This window comes from Protopterus annectens, chromosome 17.part0 (genome assembly GCF_019279795.1).
Source record: "Protopterus annectens isolate FY-2018-M chromosome 17.part0, PAN1.0, whole genome shotgun sequence".
Classification (NCBI taxonomy): domain Eukaryota; kingdom Metazoa; phylum Chordata; order Ceratodontiformes; family Protopteridae; genus Protopterus; species Protopterus annectens.
In genome coordinates this window covers 603,121,504-603,147,945 of record NC_056751.1, presented here as the reverse complement: position 1 = coordinate 603,147,945, position 26,442 = coordinate 603,121,504, and the positions used below count along the sequence as shown (strand labels likewise).

Here is a 26,442-nt window from a genome sequence, read left to right as displayed (position 1 = left end):
CTTAAAGAACCACAAACATTTTTCTTACACAGCACTGAAGCACGTACTTTATCCTTTTCAAATGACAATACAGTAAACTTTGAGTTAACCGGAACTCAAGCAACCAGGAAAAAAAAAACAAAATCGAAGAAATGCAGTACAATCTTCATGTGTTGCTATTTCTGTTTTCCACCCACAGAAACATAACCTTACGTTTTTAGAGTTTTAAAAAGTAAGATAGGAATAAATTCCCCCACTCCCCAACCTAAGAAGAAGTCAAACTAAACAAAACTAGTATAGGGTACAGCATTAGCCAGGCCTATTTTTAATAGTAACTCTCAAGCAACCAGAAAAAAGAAGTTACGTATCTACCATAACGATCCATGTTTGTTGTCCTTCATCTCGCCTTCCTTCTTGCTGGTTGGGACCGGAGCTGATTCTCGGCTCTGACTCGGCTGATTTACTATAGCTCAAGAGCTTATACTGGCTTGAGGCTAACCCTTATCCCAACATGCCTAGCGGTAACTACCCAGATCTCGTTTGTGATAGCCCACACTAGACAATCATAGTAAAAGCAAATTTTACTAAGCTCTTACACATTCAAGGTTAGGAAGGAAAGAGGAAAAAAAAACAAGGCATGGTTAACTAACCTGGTATGTCAACAGGAAACTCAGCCAGTGTAACCAATGAAAGCAATGAAAGGAATTCCTCTTGATCCTCCAGGAAGGGGGAAGGGGGGAACGCAAGAAGGAAGGCGAGATGAAGGACAACAAACATGGAACGTTATGGTAGGTACATAACTTCTTTATGTTATGTTGTCCCATCTCGCCTTCGCTCTTGCTGGTTGGGACTGCGTCCCCAGCACCTGGTTCTTGGATGGCTCACTGGAACAAACTCTTTAGGACCGTGGAACCAAAGGATGCCCTTTTCTGGGAGACCACATCCACTTTGTAATGAGTGATAAAGGTATGAGGACTTGCCTGTGTTCCTGCCGCACAGATTGAATCTAAAGGCAATTTGAATTGTAAGGCAACAGAGGTAGCGAAGGCCCTGGTTGAGTGTCCTCTGGCTCTCCCTGGAAGCTTCTTTTTACGCAAATCATAAGAATAACTGATTGTATCCGACAGCCACTTTGATAAGGTCACTTTTGAAACTGGAGAACCTTGTTTATTGTCAGCAAAGGATACAAACAATTGATCTGATTTTCTAAGGTCTTTGGTCCTGTGTGAATAAAAACGTAATTGTCTATGAACATCCAATTGGTGGAGTCTATACTCTGCCTTGTTGCCATAAGTGGGGAAGAATACAGGAAGCTCAATGGACTGATTTAAATTATACTCTGAACATACCTTTGGCAAGAAGGAAGTATTGGTTCTGAGAGAGACTCTATCTTTGTGAAAGATGAGATATGGCAGGTGAATAGATAAAGCGTGTAATTCAGAAACCTGTCTAGCTAAGGTGATGGCAGCCAAGAAAAGGGTTTTCCAAGATAGAAATTTCAGGGGGCATGATGCTGCTGGTTCAAGGGGTGAAAGAACCAGAGAGGCTAAAACCAAGATTAGGTCCGGGAGGGGGGTTCTCTTACCGGGAGCCATAAAAGAGCTGTACCTTGTAAGAATGCTCTGCACAGCTTATGGGACATGATGTTAGAGCCCAACTCTCCTACATGAAAATTGGAGATGGCAGCCAGTTGGACCCTAATAGTTGCTGCAGCTGCCCCTCGTTCGAAGGTGTTGGCCAGGAAATCAAGAATCTTGTGAACAGGAGCAGTGAAGGGATCAATATCATTATTCTTCCCCCAGTAAGAGAACCTCTTCCATTTGCTAGTGTAAATCTTCCTGGTAGTGGGCTTGTGAGAGGACACTAGGATGTATTGTACAGCCGGGGAAATGTTTGGGAGCCTGGCTAAGACTGGAAGTGGAGAAACCAAGCAGTCAGCTTGAGAGTTTGGCGGGAGGGATGGAGTCTGCCTGACTGATGCATCAGGAGGTCCGGAACTGGGTCCAGTATCCAAGGCTCCACTTGTAGATGATGGCGGAGAAATGGAAACCATATCTGATGAGGCCAGTAAGGAGCAATGAGGATGACTTTGCAACCCAGCGACTTTGCTTTCTGAAGTACCTTTGGGATTAGAAGAAAAGGTGGAAAGGCAGAGAGTAATCCCAGAGGCCAATCATGAACAAGTGCATCCCTGGGTGACTGTCCTGGTGGGGGGACTAAGGTGAAGTAGCTGCTGCATTTGTTGTTGAGGGGAGTGGCAAAAAGACTGCAGCATGGCTGGCCCCATTTGCAAAAAATCAAGTCTGTAACTTCTTGCTTCAGGGACCACTCGTGAGGCATGAGGACAGCCCTGCTGAGCCTGTTCGCTATCACGTTGGATTTCCCGGGAATGTGTGTCGCAATCAGAAAACATTGGGAAGACATCACCCATTGCCATACTCAAAGGGCCTCCCAACACAAGGGGTAAGATCTGGTCCCGCCTTGCTTATTGATGTACCATACCAGTGACATATTGTCTGTCTGAATTGCAATGGTCCTGGTAGGTAGGGAGTCTTGAAGTGCTTGCAACGCTAGAAGCACCGCTCTCATCTCTAAAACACTGATGTGCAAATGGTACTAGTGAAGTTGCCACACTCCTTGGACAGTCTGTCTCAGATAATCCCCCCCCAATCTGGGAAGTGTCCGTGGTCACTGTGGCTACTGGATGGGGGGTCTAGAAAGGGTCTGCCCAGAGTCACCTGGGGGATAAAAGCCACCATACTAAGTCCTTTTTGCAAGATTCCGTGATCAAGATCATGTGTGACATTGGTAACTCCTGGAAAGACCACTGAGTGAAAAGAAGCCACTGCAGAATCCACATGTGGAAATGAGCCATAGAAACTAGAGTAACTGCTGCAGCCATTGAGCCCAAGACCTGCAATACTTCTCTTGCCTGAACTCTTGTCTTTATGAAAAAAGAATTTGCTGACGAATGGTTAACACCCTGTCTTGAGGCAGCTTTGCTATCATGGCTCTTGTATCTACGTCTGCCCCTATGAAGGTAACAGACTGACAAGGCAACAAAAAAGACTTTTCATAGTTTATGGTGATGCCCAGCTGGGAACAAGTTTGAATTGTGTAGTCCTGTGCTTTGATTAGTTGATGCTCGGTGGTGGCAGTGAGGAGCCAGTCGTCTAGAGATATGGAAACACCTGGAATCCTAGATGCCTCAGGTGAGCCGTGACCACTGCCATACACTTGGTGAATACCCTGGGGGCTGTGGTGAGACCAAAGGGCAGAGCACTGAACTGATAATGACTGGCTCCCAGCTGGAAATGTAGGAATCTCCTGGATCGCCTGTCCATTTTTATGTGGTAGTACACATCCTGGAGATCGATGGAGCACATGCAACTGTCCTGACCCAAAAAGGGAAGAATGGCCTGTACTGTTACCATGCGGAACTTCATCTTTTTTACCAATTTGTTTAGCTTGCTGAGATTCAAAATGGGTCTCCAGTCCCCTGTCTTTTTTGGAACTAATAAGAACCTTGAGTAAGTTCCAGATTCGATTTGGTCTTCGGGGACTTCTAGCAATCTTTGTACTTCTCAGATTGCTTGATCCCAAAGACTGGGTGGAACATCTGGGATAGAATGTTTTTCTCTTGGGGGGAGGGGGTAACTGGGAAAAGGGAATTTTGTAACCCCTGGATATTACTGACAGTACCCATGCGTCTTTTGTGATAGTTTGCCAGGATGTTGGGTACAATGATAGTCTGCCCCCGACTGCCTACAGAGGCAGACAGTTGGGCCTCCCTTCAGGAGTGCTGGAATTGCCTAGCAGAGAACGTATCTCTGTCACCCTGCTGTTGCGGACCCCGTCTGCCGCGAGGCCGATGTCTTTTATTGTTGTTTCCCCCTCTGCACTGGAGGAAAAAATCTCCACGTGTGTCAGGCAAAGCTCCCTGGGATTTTCAAAACCACATCTTTTCACTCTTCTGACCTTTAGGCTTGGGTCTAGATGGAGTGGAGAAATGGACTCCTACGACAGAGAGAGTCTTGCCATCCTGTTCACACCTGGTGAGAGTCTCTTTTACCTGAGGCCCAAACAAGGATGAGTCGTCAAAAGGGGTATTAGTAAAGGAGGACATGAAAGGTTCTGCAAACTGACAAAGGTGCCTCCAGGAGTGTCTCCACAAAGCAACTCCAGTACCTGCTGCCCTACTCGCTCCATCTGCCGCATAAGAAATGAGCCTCGTGGAGGAGTTAACCACTAAAGTCAAGGTCGCAAGCTGGGAAGCCACCCTGTTCGTAACTCCCTCAGCTGTAGGATCCTGCAGGGTATCTCCTAACTCTTTAGGAGATCCCTCTGAAGTTTGACAAGTAATTCAGCGACCTGAGAGTAAAGATCGCTGAAGAGAACATATGCTTCCCATACCTGTCCATCGTACGGGACTCCTTGTTTGGTGGATGGACAGATGAAGAAGTTTCCACAAGTTCCTTCTTAGTGGCTGCTGCCACCACCATAGCATCAACAGGAACCCCTTTGGAAAGGAAGGATTTGTCCTCAGGAGCAGTTATAAATTTATTTGGTCTCCGCGGAACTGGTTCCATTGTCTCTGGAGCACTCCACGCCTTCTGACTCACTACAGACAAAAGTGGGTCAAAAGGCTGAGGCACCTAAGAGGAGGAGGGTCGGGAACCAAATCCGTCCAGGTAGACAGACTCATCCTCAGAAGGGGCTAGGGACTTCCAGCCACCTCTCTGACTAAGGATTTCCAAGATGTCCGAAAAAGAGACATCTTCAGAGGGGGACCATGGGGACACTTCCCATTCATCCAAGTCTGTGTCTGAAGTGATGGACTCAGGGGACTCCAGATGCTTCCTCTTACATTTTTTCTCCCGAGAGACCTCCTCCAAATGTTCGGGGGAGGTTTTGGAAAAAGTGGGGTCACCCAATGTGGCGTCTTGGGGCATAGGTTTCCTACGCTTGGAGGAAGGAGGAGGGTCAAAGGCAGGCACAGGCACCAAGGGAGAGGCAGCCAATGAAGCCAAGGGTGGAGCGGTCTCAGGAGACAGCATACTCATCACCTCGAAGACGTCATGGTCCTGAGTCAAAGCAGCCTCCGGCTCCGAAGAGGCCAGAGATCTCCTGCAAACAGAGAGCGACGAAGCTCCGAGAGGGAGAGCAGGGTCGAACAAGGGTCTGATGCCACTTCCCCCCTCGGAGCCGGCGAGAGAGCTTCGGTGCCCAGATCCCTCGATGGACTGGGGGATCGGAACCAATAAAGAAGTAACTGGAGCCAATGGTTCCACCACCATGACCTCCATGCACTCCGGCTCCGAGCTCAAGAGAGTCAGAGGAAGAACCGATGGAGAAGCTGGATGGGCCGAAGGAGCCAATTCCTTATGGGCTGGGCTCAATAGCAATTTGGCAAGTGCCTGTGACATGAGGAGCCTATTGACCACTCTGTCCACATCATGATCCGAAAGCCTGGAGAACCGAGAGGAGTGAGAAGAGGACCAATGACTCCCCACCCCAGATTGCAGCAAAAGAGATTGTGGAGCAGAGCGCACCGGCTCCAAAGAAGGAGACCTGCTTCTTTTATGGGCCCGGACTGGCTCCAAAGATACTGATGGAGCTGCCGGAGACCTAGCTTTGTCGGAGCCAACACTGGGAACCGACAGAGCTGAAGGTTTGACAGTGGATTTAGATTGTTCCGAACTCGTAACCGATGAGGATGACTTAGGGGATTTTTCAGACAGATTAGCTGGCTGAGGACTTTGAGACGAAGGATCTTGAGGGTTCTTCAGAAGGCTATGCAAAATTAGCTTGTTCTTTCTCTCCTGCAGGACTCTGGAACTGAAAGCATGACAGACAGACATGAGTCCTGCAGGTGAACAGCCCCTAAACTCGTGTGCCCGTCCATAAGGGACAATTTTTGGCAACACGCAATGCATTTTTTGAAGCCAGAGGGTTTTGACTGTTTGGACATTGCTGGATAACTAGACAAAAAACACAGCAGTGAAAAAAAGCAAGGCTGTAACAGTCAGCAACACACAACAACTAACACTACCAACAAGGCTGTAATGGCTAGCAACAAAACAACAAAGGATATCTTTTTTTTTTTTTTTAATACAGAAAGGAAAAAGAAGAAGAAGAAGACAGGGGTGAGCCTCTAACTTAAATGGTTACTCTGAAAGGGTGGAAAGAAGAAGAACCCACTAATTTAAATGAGCTCAAAGGGGAAAGCAAGGCCTTAGAAAAAGACGACGGCAAAGAACACCCAACAACAAGTAGTAGGTCATTAGACTAAATGGGGATAAATATACACACTAACAAGGTGATTAAACACTAAAACCCTGGAAAAGATGACAATATATATGAAAAAACTCTAAATACTTAGCCTGAGCCAGTATTCGCAATCTCAACAGTGCAAGCGGCAAATGAGATCTGGATAGCTACTGCTAGGCATGTTGGGATAGGGGTTAGCCTCAAGCCAGTATAAGCTCTCGAGCTATAGTAAATCGGCCAAGTCGGAGCCAAGGATCAGCTCCAGTCCCAACCAGCAAGAATGAAGCCGAGATGGGACAACATAACATCTACAGTTATCTGTCATCTACCAATCCCCATGGGTGCCGGTTAACTGAGAGTTTACTGTATCCATTCTTTCAAACTACTGAACTCAAGATGCCGAACATGCAATCACTATCTCTTTCCATTGGATTTCTCTCAATCTTTTGACTTCTCTTCCACCTATATAGAATACACAAACCACCCAGATTTAGAAATGCTGACTTTGCCCATCTCAACATGTCCGTAAGTTACTGCCACTGGTAGTTCCTTTATGTAGGTAGTGCTTTCTTTACAATCTCAAATAACATTTTACTAGATGAACACATCTTCAAAATGGTAGACAAAGCAATTTATATTCCGACTGTCTCCTTTATACTCTAATAGCCTGCAAAAATTGCAACTGCTATTGGCAGGTAGATTCCAAGCAATGAGAACACTAAGACCAGCCACAAAAAAAAAAATCTACCTGGTTGACATAACATGCAGTAAATAAGCCTTTCTCATAACATGAAAAACTCAATCACATGCTGCGTTAGGTTCAGACACTGGTAACTGCTTCACCTGCTTAACCTCCACAAGGTCTTAGAAAAAAAAAAAACAGTCCACTGTGCCACATTTGTTTTTACATAATCTATTAAATCTGTATTTGTCTCATCCTCGCAGTAATCCAAACAAGTCTCAAATTATATACTTCCTATACTTCCTAGCCCTGGTCTTCCAGAACAAACAATTGCTGCTCTACATATATGACTTTTCCAATAGTTCCTCCATTTTTTTTTATCTCATCAAAGTGCAGTTTAATAAGTCTCATGTAAATATACTGATCATGCAAAACGTTCAGGCTCTTCAGTATACAAATGCCACAAATATTCAGCTAACACTCTAAATGCCACAAATCACATATAATCATTTCAGGTGCTCTCACCGCTTCCTTTACATTATATGAAATTATTCTCTTCCCACCTACACCACACTCTTTAAGTCTGGTATGCAATTCAGGCTGTTACACGTTTCAATTCCTCCTTTAAACTCACATTTTCACCAACACTTATCACCTCATCCCACACTACACCACAGACAATACCTTTGCACAAGTATATACCATGAATTGCCATGAATGATAAATTTTATATAACAAAATTACAGCTTCTTTATTTGAAATACAGTGATTCAGGGAGGGAAATCAATTCTCAAAACAATGGAAGACTTCCAGTTGGAGCTCCTTCTCAAAGACATCAGTCAATATGGCTACATCATAAGCCAGGGACAGGCTAAGGTGAAATAGCAACCTAGGCAAACATCTCCATGCCTACTTCCCCGGTACCCACTAAACTCCCCCTCACACACATTCACTAGTGATTCCATCCCCCTAGGTCTTTTCATCGTGATTCACTACATCACACAGATTATTTTTTACACCTTTGTTCACATTCGATCTTACTCTTTAGCTTTTTCCTGTATCCTTTAAACAAACCCAAAGTGGGTCAGACACTGCTGCAATAACTATGGAGGAAATAAATGAATTAAGCCAGAGAGCCACTAGACCCCAGAACCCACTGAGATTCTAGATGTTTTGAGGTGCATTTTAGAGTTTGCTCCAAACAGTTTTGATCCAATGATGGCCTGAACAAAAATCATTTTTTTTCTTCCACTTTCTTTGTCCTGCTTGCTTTCAACATATCTTAATTGGTCAGGAGTGATAATCAAATTAAGCTAGGGGCTGGGAGACCTACCCCCCCAAACCATAAGGATATAGTGGGTCTGTGTTGAAATTTAGAGATACTTTTCAATCTTTTGATCTAACGATGGCCTGAACAAAAAACACAAGCTATTTTCCAATCTTCTGAATCGGCAATGACCTGAACCAAAAACATGGTCTTATTTTTTTCTTTCAAGGAAGAAATAAGTTGTGTTTGAATTAGTATTTCACAATAAACTTTGAAGACAAGTATTAGCAAGGATAACTAAATAATATCTGGGAGAAGTTCCTAACTCCCTAAAAAATCACCATCTGTGTAGCCATCTGGGTTAGCTTCAGATGAAGTTGTAAAGGACCACAGTCAAATTTTCATGGCTGCTGTTAAAAAAGAAGTTATGTATTCACCATAATATTCCATCTGAGTAGGTAACTTCATTTGTCAGCAACCTGTGGGTATCGGATCTGAATCGGATCCGAGCCGGCAGATTTATTCAGCCAAAATCCGAGCTCCAAGCTCCCCCCCCTTACCCATAACCCCCTGTCATCCTTCTCTGTCCTCAGATCGAGTTTGCTTAGCATTAAAGAATACTACAACCAAAGGATCAACTAAACATCCTAACCTGATGTCATCTGATACTGGCAACACAAAGATCCTAAAAAGGACGAACTACAGGTTAGGGGGACGGAGGGGGGGGGTTGGTTGCTGACAAATAAAGTTACCTACTCAGATGGAACGTTATGGTGAGTACATAACTTCTTTATGTGAAGTAGTTAACTTCATTTGTTCATCAACCTGTGGGACAGAGTCCCCAGCTACCAAAAAACTTGGGAGGTCCTCATGGAAGAATATTCCGGAGCACTGCAGAGCCAAAGGACGCCCTCCCTCTGGAAATTATATCCAGCTTGTAATGAATAATAAAGGTATGGGATGAAGCCCAAGTGGCTGCTGAACAAATATCATCCCAGGACACCCTGGCCCAAAATGCAGCAGAAGTGGAAATCGATCGAGTAGAATGGGCATGAACTCCGACAGGTTCTGGTCAGCCAGAACTCTTATATGCAAGAAGTATACATTGTGAAATCCATCTGGATAATGTAGCTTTTGACACAGGTTTAGCAAAGGATACAAGGAGTTGCTCAGATTTCCTATGATCAGAAGTCCTGTGTAAATAGAACCTTAATTGTCTGTGCACGTCCAAAGAATGTAATTTGTATTCACCTTTGTTTTGATAATTTGGGAAAAAAAATGGTCAATTGATAGATTGATTACTGTTCGACACAGAGGCAACTTTAGGTAAGGAGGGATTGGTCCTGAGGGAAACTCTATATTTATTAAAGACCAGATATGGAGGTTTGGCGCAAAGGGCTTGAAGCTCTGAAACCCTTCTAGCCGAAGTGATGGCAATGAGAAAGGCCGTTTTCCAAGATAAATATTTTAGATCCACCAAAGCTGCAGGTTCAAAGGGGGGGCCCGTAAGAGCCTGAAGAACAAGGGTTAAATCTCACGGAGGGACTGCATCCTTAACAGGAAAGTACCTTTTGCGAAAGTTTTGCAGATCTTGGAAGAAGCTAACGAACTGAGATCACTTCCCACATGAAAGTGTGAAATTGCTGCTAATTGGACTTTGATGGTGGAGGAGCTGGCACCTTGATCAAATAAGTATGACAAAAACTCTAATACAGCTGGTATCGGGGCTGTAAAGGGATCCAAATGTCTTTGTTCCGCCCAGATCGAAAAACGTTTCCATTTGCTCTTATAGATCTTTCTAGTAGAAGGTTTATAAGCGGCTACTAAAATAGCTTTAATGGAGGAGGAAATACAGGGAGTCCTAGCTATGATTGGAACTGGATCAACCAAGCTGTGAGCTTGAGATTGTCCAGGTTTGGAGTTGTCAACTCCAGGGGGTGAGAAATCAGATCCGGAGTGGGATCCAAAATCCATGGAGGATTGACCAGATGAGACTATAGGCAAGGGAACCACGTTTGACGAGGCCAGAATGAGGCTATGAGGATCACTCTGCTCCCCAACCGACGAGCTTTCTGCAAGAATTTTACCATGAGGGGAAGAGGTGGATAAGCATAAAGTAGACCGGATCACCAAACATGGACTAGAGCATCTCTGGGGGATTCCCCTGGTGGGGGAAGTAGAGTGAAGTACTCGCTGCATTTTGCGTTCGAAGGCTACGTGAATAGATCACAGCAAGGTTGACCCCACTTGAGGAAGATCTGCTTCGCTACTCTCGGGTTCAGAGACCACTCGTAAGGTGTGAGGATGGTTCGACTCAACCTGTCTGCCAAAATGTTGGACCGACCTGGAATGTGCGTTGCTATGAGAAAGCGGTTGGTGGCGATTGCCCATTCCCAAACTCTCATGGCCTCTCGACAAAGCGGATAGGATCTGGTTCCCCCCTGTTTGTTGATATACCAGACTACTGACATGTTGTCTGATTGAATCGCAATTGTCCCTAAGGGAAGAAGGGCCTGGAGTGCTTGCAACGCTAAAAGCACCGCCGTCATCTCTAGGACATTGATGTGCAACAAGGTTTCCGAGTGTGTCCACATGCCTTGGACGGTTCTGCCCATGCGGTGCCCCCCCACCCGAGGCGAGAAGCGTCCATGGTCCCCGTGGCTTGGGGTGGGGCGATAGAGAAGGGGCGCCCTTCCGGAGATCCGAGGATTGGATCCACCAGAGTAGGGACCTTCTGCAGACCTTGCTGAGAGAGATAGACATACTTAGCGGATGTTGCAGGATGGACCATTGGACCTGCAAGGTCCATTGCAGGACCTTCATGTTTAGATGAACTAGAGGTGAAAGACTGATGGCTGCAGCCATGGAACCTAGTGCCCTCAGGACCAATTCTGCTGGGGGAGCCAGGGATTGTAAGAGGGCCATCACGTGGAATGTCAAGGTTTGAAGCCTGTCCGGAGTTAGGAAGGCCCTCAACAGGTATGTATCTAGCCTGGGCCCTATGAAATCTAAGGTTTGAGTTGGTTGAAGGGAGGACTTCTTGAGATTGATTGAAATTCCCAGATGAGAGGCCAAGTGAAGGAAGTAATTCCTGGCTGAACAGAGTAGATGCCTGGTGGGGGCGGTCAGGAGCCAGTCGTCTAGGTACGGAAAGACCTGTATTCCCTGAAGCCTCAGGTGGGCAGCTACAACTGCCATCACTTTGGTGAACACCCTGGGGGCTGTGGTGAGACCAAAGGGAAGGACCCTGAACTGACAGTGGCTGGCTCCCAGCCGGAAGCGGAGAAACCTTCTGGATCGTCTGTCCATCAAAATGTGGTAGTACGCATCCTTGAGGTCTACAGAGCACATCCAGTCGTTCTCCTGCAGGAGTGGGAGAATGGATTGAATGGTGACCATCCAGAACTTTTCTTTGGCAACCGACAGGTTCAGAGTGGACAGGTCGAGGATTGGTCTTAAGTCCATAGCCGGCCTTAGGCATAGGCCAACTAGGCGGCTGCCTAGGGCGCTGGTCTGGTAGTGGCGCTTATTTTTTTTATTTGGTGTAGTTAAACCAGGATGGGGGCACCAGGTAGTGTGGTTGGGGGCGCCATGGAGCCCTTTTGCCTAGGGCGCCAGTTGACCTAAGGCAGCTCCTGCTTAAGTCCCCCGTCTTTTTTGGCACCAGAAAGAACCTGGAGTAGAAGTCTGATCCGGACTGATCTTGGGGGATGAGCTGGATTGCTCTTTTTTCTAGCAGCTGCTTTATTTCTGTGGCTGCTGCCTCCCTTTGATTGGGTGGGACATCGGGGAGGCTGCGGGGTCTGAGAGGGAGATTCACAAAGGGGATAATGTAACCTCTGGATATGATTCGAAGCACCCAGCGATCCGTTGTAATGGACTCCCAAACTGCTAGGTGCCTCGAGAAACTCCCCCTGACTGCCTCCAGAGTGGAGCAGTTGGATTACCCCTCAGGGCTGCTGCACCTGCCGATCCGAAAAGGGTTCTCTTGACCCGAAATTCTTCGGTCCCCCTCTGCCTCTGGGCCAGCGTCCACCCTATCCTCCTCTGTCTCTGAAGGAAGAGGGGTCCGGAGCAAAACGGGGCTGTTGAGATTTCCGGAACCACATCTTGTTTTGTCCCCTTTGGTTTCTGGAGAAGGACCTCTGGGGAGCCGAGAAGCGGATCCCGACGGCAGATGTCTTCCCGTCTTTCTCGCTCTGAACCAACGTGTCGCGGACGGTCTTGCCAAACAGCGAAGACCCATCAAAAGGGGAATTTGCGAAGGACGCCTTGGAGGGTTCCGCAAAGTCGCAGAGACAGAGCCAAGCATGCTGCCATAAAACAATGCCCGCTCCGCTAGCTCTAGCGGCTCCTTCCATGGCATGGGAAAGAAGCCGCATAGAAGTGTTCGAAATGGACTTAAGAGTGGCCATTCGGGCTGAGAATGTTTTCTTATCCTCGGCCGACATGGACTCTGGAGGTGACCCTGCGTATTCTTTGATGAGATCCTGCTGGAGTCACATCACATGTGCCATGTAGTTCAGCGACCTTACTGAGAAGGTGGCTGAAGCAAACATCCACTTCCCTATGCGGTCCATCGTCCGAGACTCCTTGTCGGGAGGGTGGACCAAGGAACTCTCCTGGGCTAGTTCCTTCTTGGTGGCAGCCGCCACCAACATGGCATCGACTGGAGCACCCTTGCTCCAAACCGTCCTATCTGTGGGTGGACTGAGAATTTTGTCTGGTCTCTTTGGTATGGGTTCCACAGTGTCCGGTTCCTTCCATGCCCTGGTACTGATCAGATCTACCAGTGGATCGGCTGGAGGGGACACCCAAGAGGTAGATGGGCCTGCGTCAAATGCCTCCAGAAACACAGACTCATCTGAGAAAGGTTTTTGGGCTGACCACCCCCCTCTAATACGAAGCATTTCCATAATGTCTCCAAAGGAGACGTCCTCAGGGGGTGACCTTGGGGAACCTTCCCCTTCCTCTAAGTCTGTGTCCTCTGTCAGGGACTCGGGTGAGTCCAAGTGCCTCCTCTTGCACTTACGTTTGTGAGGAACCGCCTTGGGGGGACTGTCCGAGGATGCCTCACCAACCACATCCTGTTCCTCTAAGAGAACCATCTGGGACGTAGGCACAGGCTGTCCCTGGGGCCGGGTGATGGAAGGCAGGCTCGTCTGAGAGGGAGTGATGGGTGGAACCGCAGCAGGAGCCTGGGGTCTCGAGTCCCTCGACAAGACCCTCTCCACAACATCGAACGCCGAAGGGGAACTGCTCTCTCTAAGATCCGAGAGCAGTCCCTTCAGATCCGAGGTGCGGACCAGAGCCGGCACCGATGCAATCGGATCCGAAGGGCCAGTATGCTTCGACTGAGATGGAGCCGAAGACACACTGACACCTCCGGATCCGAAGCTCAGCTCACGGCTCCGAGAGCTCGGATCTGAAAATGGACCCGACAAACTCGACGGTGTGGTCGGAGCCAAAGTAGGGTATACTATCGGCGCCGAGCCTCCCCCGGCTCCGATGCTGCCTGGATCCGGCGGCTGCAAACCCCGGAAGTGGGTCGGAGATGGAGCAATCGGGGCAAAAAAAGGGGTCGAGCTCCCCCCCGGAGGGAGGGGGGGCAGGAGCACTCCCATCTGCAGTTGGGCCTGGAGAAACCTACGCATCATCCAGTCCATATCTGCATCTGACAAACTCCGGTTCGATCTAGACGAGGCCACCGAGGCAGGCCTGGAGTGACGCCTCGAAGACCTCGAAGGCGACCGCGTCCTCCCCTCCTCTGGCTCCGGGGAAAAGCGGGGTGAATGGAGCCGAGAAGGAGAAGGCCCGGACGTCCTAGGAGAAATTAACTGCTTAGCTGGCGGAGCAGACGAGGAAGCTTCAGCCCGCCGCTTGTGGTGCTACTCCTTTCTTTTCTCCCTCCTAGATTCCCTCTCCTCCTGAGCCACGGTGGGAAGGTGAGTCCCGGCCAGGGGAGTAGGGATGGAAGGTGGGACCGCTGCGGTACTAGCCGGTGCCGCCGAAGGAGAAGAGGACGAAGCCGAGTCCGGGGGCAGAAGTCCCACCAGAATTGGCTTCTACCTCCTATCCCTCAAAGCCCTGGGGTTGAAGGCTGCACAAATTGTGCAGCCCGAACAAAGATGGTCAACCCCAAGGCAGATAACACACCGAGTGTGGCCATCCGCCGGGGATAGCTTATGGCCACACTTGATGCATTTAGAAAAAAAGGTTTTAGGGGCCTCAGCCATAGTAATAAAGTAGGCCCAACCCACACACACCTTCACACACACAGGGAGCGGGAAGATTAGACTAACTAAAAAAAATAGAAATTTTACTAACAAGACTAGCAAGTTAACTAAAAAAGGGAAACAACAACTCACTCGTCTAACGATTAAACTAAGAAACTAGATCAAAAAGGTGATATTTTTTTTGAAAACTCACGAAACCCTATGCCTGGAACTCGTTCTAGGTGCTTGAATAAGCTGCGGCAAACGAGATCTGGGGACAGAGAAGGATGGCAGGGGGTTATGGGTAAGGGGGAGGAGCTTGTAGCTCGGATCTTAGCTGAATAAAGCTGCCGGCTCGGATCCGATACCCACAGGTTGATGAACAAATGAAGTTAACTACTTCAGATCATGTACATAACACCCTGCTGATGTCAGACTAGTATGAAAGTGAAAGAGCAAACAAAACACAGTAGCATAATTCAAGCTACTGCTGACAGATATAAAGCAAGCCTCTTTAAGCCCATCTCCAAAACAAATACCTGTGTATGTGTCTGATATCTGACTGTGAGGAAAGGGGATCACAATAATGTATTCCAGCTTGTTGTAAATAGTACACTGCCCCTAGACATCCTGTGGACCCTTCTGTGGTTTGTGAGGTAAGTTAAAGAAATAATGATACACTGTCCACAGCCCCCATACAAGTTGTAGTGACATTCTGTACAGACCTCAGAGGGATGAAAGTAAGAACAATTAAAGAAGTAATGACACCAACCATAGCCCCCCCCCCCCCAAAAAAAAAAAAAAAACGACAATTTACAGTGTCCTGTGCACACATCTGAGCAGGGATTGTTTTAGACTAGATGAAGTTTAGGGGACAAGCTACTACTAAGCCTTTGTCTAAATCCACTTACACAGTCAGGGGTGTCGAGGACATGGGGCCCCAGAAACTGTGTGCAACTGGAAGTTCTGCATTGTATTTTATGCGTACTTCTGAATGACAATAACTTGCTCACTTTTTTAAAAATGCTATCAAAAGGAGTTATATGTGCATGTGCTCGGCAATATTGTGCATGCCTGCAGTTGAAAACTGGTGAAACATGTTTATATTTTTTTCTTACACACACACAGTCCCTGAAAGTCAGGTTTGCCACAAGCTATACTGATTTTTCACACCAGCACAAAAATACTGACATTGGCCCTGACAAGCCAGGTCTATCACAAGACACATACACACACATACACGCTGCAATTTTATCTACAGGCAAAATGAAGGAACTACAATTCACCTATATAACATTTTTGGTGTGTTGAAGGAACCCACGATTGGATATATCCTGACAGACATAGGAAGGGCATGTAGACGCCACACAGAAGATGCCACAGCCAAGAACTCAATCAGAGCTACTTACTTATTGCTACACTGCACCAATGATCTGTTACTTACACAAACATCCTGCTCCTGTCAGGCTATCACAGATAGACACTTACTGTGTGCAATGCTGATGCTTGTGATGGAAAGGGAAGGAAATCATAGTCAACTTGCTACTCTTAAATACATTGCACCCTCCCTCTCCACCATATACACAAGCATAAGCCACAGCAATCCTGAGTTTAGGCTTATTTTAGCAAATACATTGTTGGACACTATTCCTGCTACATCAAAATCAGTGACTACTGTTTAACGGTGATCAAACAACTTCACGGGCAAATCATCTGTATCCACAGATGGCCTCTGTACCCATCAATTACATCCATTTTAGCATGTGCACTTCATACATCAGATTGTAGTAAAACTAAATAAATCGCAGTCACAAATCCATCTTAATTCACACAAATGGACACTACTCTTGTAAAGCTAGACCAGTGACTGTCTAAACTAAGCAAATGACACGACAGTCAGGTACATTCATTTGTAAACAGGTCACACCCTTATCCAGCAATTACAGCCACTATAGATGTTTGATTGTGATAAAAAGTTGGCCATGTAACAAAATTCAACTTTGTTCCACACAAACCAATAACCACCCATCAAAGTATTTCAAATTGCTTTGCATAAATAACTTTAAACCTATAAAGCCAGAATAATGCACAAATAGTTGATCAAATTCCTCCACAGATAGCCCCCTGCAAACTGTAACTAATATGTCTGTGTACATCTTTGATCTCACTCTCTTTTTATTTATTTATTTATTTTTTAATAAAACAGCTCAACAAAGAATTAGGGACTTGATCACTGTTGCCCCCCCCCCTCAATATTTATAAGTATAGATTTTAAATATTGATTTTACATACTTGGAGAGTTGACACAATAACAGTTATGCACAGTATTCATTTTCTGAAGGTCATGAAGTCAGAAACTCAAAAGGCTATTATTATCTAGGGACAGCAACCCTTTACAACTGACCAGAAAATACAACTTTTACGATAAACAAACAAAAAAAAAAAAACCCAGACAAATTCAGGGACATTAATAGATCTCAACTTATTTGTTTAAAAATCAGAGACAACTACAAAATAATGGGGGAGGGCAAAGAAACACCACAAATCAGGGACAATTTTTAATTACTCCTGTTTAAAAGGTTAATAGAACAAAAGCTTTTGCATGAACATGCATTTTTCTCAATAATAATAAGTACGAAATGTCTGGCATTACTGAACGACTGCGAAATATGAAGCAACATCAGGGGCATCACAAGATCAGAGACAGTACAGAAGAATGGAGACATTCTGTGAAGTCAAGGACTACTGGTAGGTATTCCATTTGCCCTGCATGCACCATACATCCGGTTGCCCATACAAGATCAAACTTACTTCATGCTTCCATTAGCTGCAGTCACTGCCTACAGTGAGTACTCAAAACTTCTCTTAATAGATACATTTTTGCTGGTTTTTACACCTTGTCATTTAGCCGAAAAATTTTTGTTGGTTTCCATACCTTGTCATTTGATGACAGGGAGTACAAAGCTTGACAAACTGACTGTCCAAGTAGACTTATTCAATCAGTTCACAAACATTTCTAAATCTTGCAAACATACAAGAAGCAGAAAGAGAGCACAACCCCCATAGGATGCCACAAGTCTAGGGGTACATTTCTGTCCTTTGTTTCTCCTGTATGGAAAAAAAAATAAAGGACAGAAAGCCACCCTTAAAGAGCAAAGAAGGCCATGCCTGTGCAGACTATAGTCAATGATGTGCCAGAAGGTAAACTTCAACTCCAAATAAACTGCTCAGATGCCCTAATGATGCAGGGGCATGACACTTTGGTGAGTCACTAGATACACAATGTACCATGTATTTATTGAAGTTAAGGAGGTCAAGGATGGGAAGGGAGCCTTTCATCCCTTACAGAACCAAAATTAGATGAAAGCAGAACACCTGCTTTCATTTTGAAGGATGGACAGTATCTGTGGTCTCCGGTGAGGAATAAGACATGCTTAAGAACTCCGCAGAGACAGCCTGATCTCTACATACAGCCCTTTCCTAACAGGAACTAAGAGCTTTAAAAGAAGCCATCTGTGGTTGGGTCTACAGTCAAGTAATTGTTGGTGATGGCATTCTAAGATACAGTAAACCGAAGAAACATCTCCATAAGCAAAACAAAGATGAAAGATATAATTTTAACTACTGGGTCTAAGGAGTTATCCTTCTGGATGACTTACCTGGCATTGTAGTTGTCAAGACTGTGTGATACTTAAGTGTCTTCTTCAGTTGGTAAGGAGGCTTCTTTTTCTTGGGGTCATTAACCCTAGAAAAGGAAGCAGTAGAAAGGATAAAGATATCTCACAAAGGTCCTCCACTGTAGAACTGGAATGCTTGCTCTTCAAGAAATCATCCCATAGGTCATCAGAAGATGAGTCAAAGAGAAGCTTCCCCTTGAGAAGGGCGTCCAGAATGGGATGACTGAGCTCTTCCTTATGGCAGAACATCCCGATCAGGCCATCCTGTGCAGTTACATACCTATGGCAGCTAGCTGTCCTAGCCTTAGCACTAGTAATAACTACAGCAGACCACATGGAAGGCCACTTCTGAGAAAATATTAATCTTTCTTGACAGAGTCTAGAACGTGACAAAGGGGAAAGCTCTTCCAGGGGGGCTGGTCCATTAGGAATGACTGGAATGTGGACAAGGGAGAACAGCAGCTGAAGACTCTTAACATCCAATATAAGAACACAACAATGCTGTCAATGACCAAGGCTTTAGACTCACTGTCTGGTGACAAGGAGGTAAACTGCCATGGTTTCTGGGTCCTGTGCTGGAACCAAGACTACAAAGAAGTCAGCATAGGGATATGTCTGATCACTAGCTCAATAATGTTAGCTGGGGGTTTACAGAAAGCATCTGCTTTTCTGGGAGCCAGAAGAGCAGTGTCCAGGTATTACTAAGCTGTATAGATGACATCCTTAAGAGCTGGCTTAGAGAGACATGACTGAAGGATCCTCTCTTCCTTTTTCCCCAGTGCTCTCCAAAATGTTTCTATGGAGAAGGACTGAAGTGGCAACAGGCCAGTCAACAAGACACTTCATGACTTCAGGGCATTTCTAAAGAATGGACCATTTTTGAAGGGGAGTTGCTGACTAATGCAGACAAAGCATCTTTATATGTCTTAGAGATAATGGATCTATATCTTCAGACTCCTCACAGGAAGCCAAGAAGGAGAACATTCTCCTGTCCTGCCAGGGATATAACACTGCATGTCAGTCATGCATTCAGCTGAGCTAAGAGATACAAATCGGGAATCAGAAGGAAGGGAGCTAACACTTAGAGGTATGTCTGTCAATGGTGACAAGAAGATGTGAAAGGACTGCACCCAGTTCTAGCATCAGGTCATGTTTTGTTTTCTACGGCAACTGACCTACAACAGCATGGACAGGTCCCACTAGACTTCAAGGCCTGAACTATGAGAGCCCTAGTGTGGGAAGACCTGGTGGGCCCTCCTCTACCAGGGCCAATGACTCATGCTTGGACTGCGATGAGGCCAGTTAAGATCAGCTTTCAATCTCATTTATAACTCCTAACCTACCCCACTGTAATTCAAGGGGCTACAGCCTGGAATCTGGCCAGCAAAAGGAATACTATTGCTGGTGCAGGCAGTTTTGCAATTTAGGTAACAGACAAAACACAGAGAACATTTTCCATGACCTAATTTAGGTTTGAGATCTGAACTGTGCAACTATCAGAAAGAAATTGTGGTTTCAGGGGCAAACAGTGTTGTCATGATGCATTACGGTGTAAGAATGAAAGATCATAAGTGAAGGAACTTCAGGCAAAAAATGTCAAACTGGTTGATACAGGACATGAACCTAATCATAGACCCACCAGATAGGTTAATCAATGTTACAACATAAGATAAACAAAGGAACTCCAGGTAAACCTATTTTCAATAAGGCACCAGGAAGGAAAAACAGGACCACTCCACATTTAAGATTATTATCACTGTGTCTCTGATGACTGGTGAAACTATCTCTAACAGACAAGGTGCGACACATATTGGAAAAAAACAGCTCCAGGTGAGTGCTACCCAATGACAAGGTTATTTCTTTAGCTTTAGTCTGCTGACAAAGACTAACTTCAAAAACAGTGACACAACCCTGACCTTTTAAATCTTCCATTTTATCCAACATTCATGAGCTTCTTAGCTTGAGTTTTACTGGGAACTGGTCACAGCTGTTCACCATTATGCACAAATAGCCCAATTAAAAGCTGACACTAAAAAGAAAACTTATCCAGCAGAACACTGCATTTGTACATACGTTTAACTCACTGGCTCACTAAACAACAGCAGCAGTGACCTCCACATTAATCTGTATGAAAGGTAAACAAGACAAGAAACTACAGATAAAAAACAATGCAAAAAAATCTTACATTGTAATATCTCCAGGTACTGTTTTGCTCTCCATGAATGAATCAGCAGCCTTTTTCATGTCACCATTCAGAGCTACTGGCCCCCTCTCAAATTTTTCCCTATTCTCTTCAGTGAGGGCATCTACATTTACTTTAAACGTGGGGCTAGCAGGCGATACTGCATCTTGCTGTTGGCTGTCTAGACTGGACGATGTTTTCAGGTTTTCTGTTGTATCTGAAATAAAGAACAAGACTTTAGAGTTTGTGAATCAGTTTCTGTGACAACAGCAGATCTTTTCTATCAATCTCAATCTAAAACCTACACACCTGACTACCATGAAAGGCAGCACTATGCCATCAAGTGTAAACAAAGATAGGTCCGAGAAACGCCTCTTAAACATCATTTTAGAGACTAAGGTGAATCTACAATGCCTTCATAATCTGTGTCAGATGCAGACCTGTGCTGACCAAATTATGTTACAGTAAGGAGATGGGGTTCTTCCACAGTTTACAAAAATATTTATCCATCTTCCAACAACTTTCCTTTACATGGTCAGAGGGAAGTTGCAGACTAGCTTGGCAGCCAACAGGTACAAGACTCTGAAGTTCATTCTACGCACGCATGCACACACAGACACACAGACACACAGACACACACACACACACACACACACACACACACACACACACACACACACACACACACACACACACACACACACTCCTATAGTCAGTTTACAAGATCAGTAATCAACCTCCTGCATGCCTCTGGGAGGTAGGATGGAGTGGAGTACATGGAAAAAACTTCACATGAACAGAGGGGTGACTGTAGACTCCACAGAGAAGATACTTTAGCCAAAAATTGAACTGGAGAACAAAAACAATTTGCCGAAGGGAGATCACCACATGCAAGGTATATTCCACTACTTAATATATATTTTAATAATTTTTACAATGCATTTTTATAGGAATACCAACCAAAGGATGTGGAAAAATATGGCTTTGGGTATGAACCTTCTCAAAACAGCAGTACAGAAAGTAGTATCTGTTCTGAACTAAATATGAGCACTCATTTTCAGGCTGTAGATCCACACCTTCTAAAAGTAGCCATGAACAGTCTTAGCAACATAAGGCACTAGCTTACTTCCTTTTTCTTAATGAGTCAAAGCAGTTTCAATATGCAAGCTGAACCAAGATGACAGAACAAATAAGAGTACATTCAGTGCTCCAGGCTTCTCTTTATGCAGTAAGTTGAGACTCCCTTTTTATCCTCATCACTAAGGAATTCATCAACTTACTTTCAGTTCCTGAAAGATTACAGCCCTCAAATGTTGAGCAATGCTTTCAGTCAAAATAGTCAAACTTTCACTTATACTGTGATGAGCTACTTGACTCCAAATTATGGACATGTTTGGGTTATACCACTTGATCTACTACAGCACCCTCCCTGATGGAACCTATGCAGGGCTATGGCTTGATAATTCCCCAGTCAGATTTCTAGTGTTTTTTTTTCTCATAGAAATCCCACAGTCAGAGGTCCAAATAAACAGATAGACAGACAGACACACACACACACACACACACAGACACCATGAGGTAAACTCTGTGGCTACTGAAGTGGCTGGACCACAAACAACTATGGTCTACATTTGGCCACCTTGTAAGCCTTGCAAAGTATGCGAAAGAAAAAGGATGTGAAAAAAGTTCACTGATCTTTAGCACAACTACTCACAAGTAAACAGCATGGGTATTTTCAAACCTCGTACAAATGTGGCAGTGCATGGGTATGGTCTGTATTAATCAGGTCTCTGTGCAGCACGGATGACTATACTACCTCAAAAGTTATTTAGTATGGCAACTCACAGAAATCCTTAGTACAAAAACTCTGAGCAGAGCAAATGTATACAGTGGATATAAAAAGTGTACACACCTCTGTTAAAATGCCAGGTTTTTGTGATATAAAAATGAGACCACAATAAATCATTTCAAAACTTTTCCCACCTTTAATGTGACCTATAACCTGTACAATTCAATTGAAAAACAAATCTGTTAGGGGAAAATATAAAAAATACAATAAGCTGGTTGCATAAGTGTGCACACCCTTAAACTAATACCTTGTTGAAGCACCTTTTGATTTAATTACAGCAATCAGTATTCTTGGGTAGGAGTCTATCAGCATGGCACATCTTGACATGGCAATATTTGCCACTCTTCCTTGCAAAAGCATTCCAAATCTGTCAGATTGCGAGGGCATCTCTTGTGCACAGCCCTCTTCAGGTCACCCCACAGATTTTCTATTGGATTTAGGTCTGGGCTCTGGCTGGGCCATCCCAAAACTTTAATTTTCTTCTGCTGAAGCCATTCTTTTGTTGATCTGGATGTATGTTTGGGGTCATCGTCGTGTTGAAAGGTGAAATTCCTCTTCATCTTCAGCTTTCTAGCAGATGCCTGAAGGTTTTGGGCCAAAAGTGACTGGTACTTGGAATTGCTCGTAATTGCATCCACCTTAACTAAAGCCCCAGTTCCAGCGGAAGAAAAGCATGACACTGCCACCAACATGCTTCACCGTGGGGAAGGTGTTCAACATATCTTTTGAAATTGTGGCCAAAAGGTTCAACCTTGGTCTCATCAGACCCTAACACATTTTCCCACATGCTTTTGGGAGACTATGTATTGTTTTGCAAAATTTAGCCAGGCCTGGATGTTTTTCTGTGTAAGAAAAGGCTTCCGTCTTGCAACTCTACCCCAGAGGTCAGACATATGGAGAATAAGGGAGATTGTTGTCACATATACTACACAACCAATACTTGCCAGAAATTCCTGCATCTCCTTCAGTGTTGCTGTAGGTCACCTGACCATTTCTGGCTTGTTTTTTCATCAATTTTGGAGGGATGTCCAGTTCTTTGTAACATCAATGTTGTCCTATATTTTTCCCACTTTTTGATGACTGTCTTTACTGTGTTCCATGGTATATCCAATGCTCTGGAAATTTTTTTGTACCCTTCTCCTGATTGATACCTTTCAACAATGAGATACCTTTGATGCTTTTTAAGCTCTCTGCGAACCATGGCTTTTGCTGTAGCAGACAACTGTGTAAATGTCAGGAAAATCCTACTAGGATAGCTGAACTTTATTTGGGGTTAATCAGAGTCTCTTTAATTGATGGCAGGTGTGTACCCAAGAAGACTGAATGCTGTAATTAAATCAAAAGGTGCTTCAACAAAGTATTGGTTTAAGAGTGTGCACACTTATGCAACCAGCTTATTGTACGTTTTTTATTTTTTTATATTTTTCCCCTAACAGATTTGTTTGTTTTTCAATTGAATTGCACAGGTTATAGGTCACATTAAAGGTGGGAAAAGTTTTGTAATGATTTATTGTGGACTCATTTTTTTATATCACAAAAACCTGGCATTTTAACAGGGGTGTGTACACTTTTTATATCCACTGCACATCTATTAACAGTGTACCCACACTGTTTACTACAGAGAAGTAAGATTATACAATGGTAAGATGTTGATGAAGATCGGACCAGCACACCCCACAACTCAGTACTGCACGATTAAAGTCTGTTCTATAACGGGCTCATCAGCAGTTGTTAAACCTGCTCGAATGTGTGATTCAGAGAGACATGCCTCAGCATTTAATGGTATTAAGCACCATGTTAATTATGCATGTCTCTGAATCCCACTTTTGCCAAACTCAGTTTGCACCATGCCAACAGCTAGCACCTTAGTGTAAATCAAGGAATACTGCAGGTTTTACACTACATTGTTAAACAAATGATACACAAATGTTTACTTTTTCCAACCTACTGAGAGCTGCTGTAGTAGTAAAAGACAATTCATCCACAGGAGGATGGATAGAAGATCTTCTAGGAAATCAAATGACACAATAAGAATGTACTCAGTGCAGATAATGTTGAAGATCCTTTTTGATGGGTATTCCACTGGAATGAATCTCAAGCAGTACAAACCATGGTGGAAGGACACAGAGAACTGCAGAAATACACAACTCAGGAAACTGACTGGAATAATGACGTCTCAAATGACTTGACTCCATGTCAAGGTTGAAATGGTAATGCTTGGTGAATACGCACACAGAAGATCAACCAGTCACAGCGCAAATGTTCAGACAGGCCTGAAGAAACCCTGGGAACAGCTACTATTACAGTGGAGTGGGCTCTGACCATAGTGTTTGCCACTGACAGCTGGCTAACTGATGGCAAACAAATAATCCACTTGATAATCAACTTGGAATTTATTTGCTTGGCAGCCATAAGCACTTTCTCCCCATTGCAAAAGGCATAAAACAGTTGTCTCATCTTCCTAAACTCCTGCTCACCCTCCTCCTTCTGTAATACATGACCTCTTCACAGTGTGAAATGCCCTCTCCTTGCAAATTTCTGTTACTATCAACAAAATGCAGAGGTTGGTACTGGTTTATGGAGACCACCAAAACCAGCTCTGGTGGAAACAAAAATTAGCCCTGAGATAACTTATATTCTTATGAAAGAATACCGAGACATGGTTTGCTGCAAATAAGGCTGAACTCTGAACTGCATAGCATGGGGATGGCACTCACCAGGAACATTTGATAAAGCAGACTACAATGCTGTTAATTTAACAGGCACCAGAAGTTGGAAAAACCAAATCTGTCTACCATGTAATTCAGGTCACACGGAGTAAAGAGGTTGTTTAATGAAAGACAGGAGATGAGCACTACTTTCAGGAAACTGTTTGACCAGACATTGCTGCTCCAAATTTCTGCCCTCCACAAGGTCATAATGCACAGAAATAGCTGATACATGCATGTTGACCATTGAATAACTGGAACCTAAACAGTACAGGTGTCTGACGTATGTAAAGGTCACCTGTAAACTGATCTGCTGGGTTAGTACGGGGTAACTCTCTACTCATATTAAGGACTGTTCCCAGCTGGAGGCATATGTACACCAAGCAGAGGGCCTACTAGCACCTTCAATTACCTATGACATCTCCCTAAAAGTAAGTCCTGAAGAATGAGGGGGTCACCATCACAAGCTAAACCCCAAGGGGGAGCTGACTGCTACAATGACCATGGGGGACACCCACTGGTTAGGATCATGTGGCCTTCCTGTACACTACAGACCTTAGACCTTGAAGCCATGACATTCTTTGTTACCATGGAGTGATGAGAAAGTTTTTTTTCTTAGCTTTGAGGTGAAACATTGTATTAATAGGAATGGTGGGAATATGTACAAGAATTGTCTGTAATATAGGAGAACTAATGTACCAACCTCAACTTTCACCTTTCCCTGTTGAACTAATTAGAAGAGGGTGAAGTCTGCATTTTTCCAGGTGATGAACAGCTTGGCTTTAGGGGTTTTCCACATTTGGAAAACCCTGATCAAAACACGGCCTCTAAATTCAAAGTGCCGGGAGAAGGCTGGAGACACAGCCAAGAGCATCCACCAGGTTAGTCACCTCATTAAGGCTGTTAACTAGTAAAAAAAACACTCCGGTCTACCAGCTTCCGGAATATGAATCAGCAGATGGCACAAAGAAACTCCATCAGGTTGCAAAGCAAAGACAGAAACATGCAGAACATATTCATCGTATAACATTCTTAAGGGATGTCAGCAAGAACCTGCTCACTAGTCCACAGGACATCAAAGGCAGATGGAAGAAGTACTTCCAGCAGCTTCTGAAGGAAAGAAATCCCACAGAAGCTGTACTTCCCCCTAAACATATAAACAAACTAGCTATCACACTCATACATGCTCACTCTCCGGCTGTACTCTCAAACATTGTCTGGATTACTCTGAAATCTAGAGTCTGTATCACAGGAACCATGCTGCGATATCGATTCTGACAGAAGAAGATGATGTCTGTGGTTTCTCCTGTACTCCACACCCTCAGATTCTACAAAGTAGGATCTCGGCTCGGCACATATACTTGTTACTTGACCAATCCGGTCGAAACCTTTCACCGTTTGTATCCTCACTCTCACCTTCTTTCAATGGACAAAGAAATCTGCTCGATTTATTATAGCTGGACATCTAGAAAGAACGGTTTCTGTATAGTTGGGCTCTGATTGTTTGGCTGTTCTTTGCTTTTGGCCTCAACAGACTGGAACTGATAGGCAATGTTGTTCTGGTTTGCCTAGATAGAAGTCTCTGAGCAGGCGAGCCAAGTACATCGTCATGG

The 26,442-nt window shown here is 44.7% G+C and overlaps 1 protein-coding gene across 1 annotated transcript in view; it reads right to left on the bottom strand.

Moving 5' to 3' along the window:
* Positions 1-26,442, bottom strand: part of PPP6R1 (protein phosphatase 6 regulatory subunit 1) — a 3,522,349-nt gene that overhangs the window by 341,411 nt on the left and 3,154,496 nt on the right. Inside the window, exon 21 of the mRNA XM_044059463.1 lies at positions 20,276-20,489. Within this exon, the coding sequence (XP_043915398.1) occupies positions 20,276-20,489 (214 nt within the window). The remainder of the gene's footprint in view (positions 1-20,275; positions 20,490-26,442) is intronic.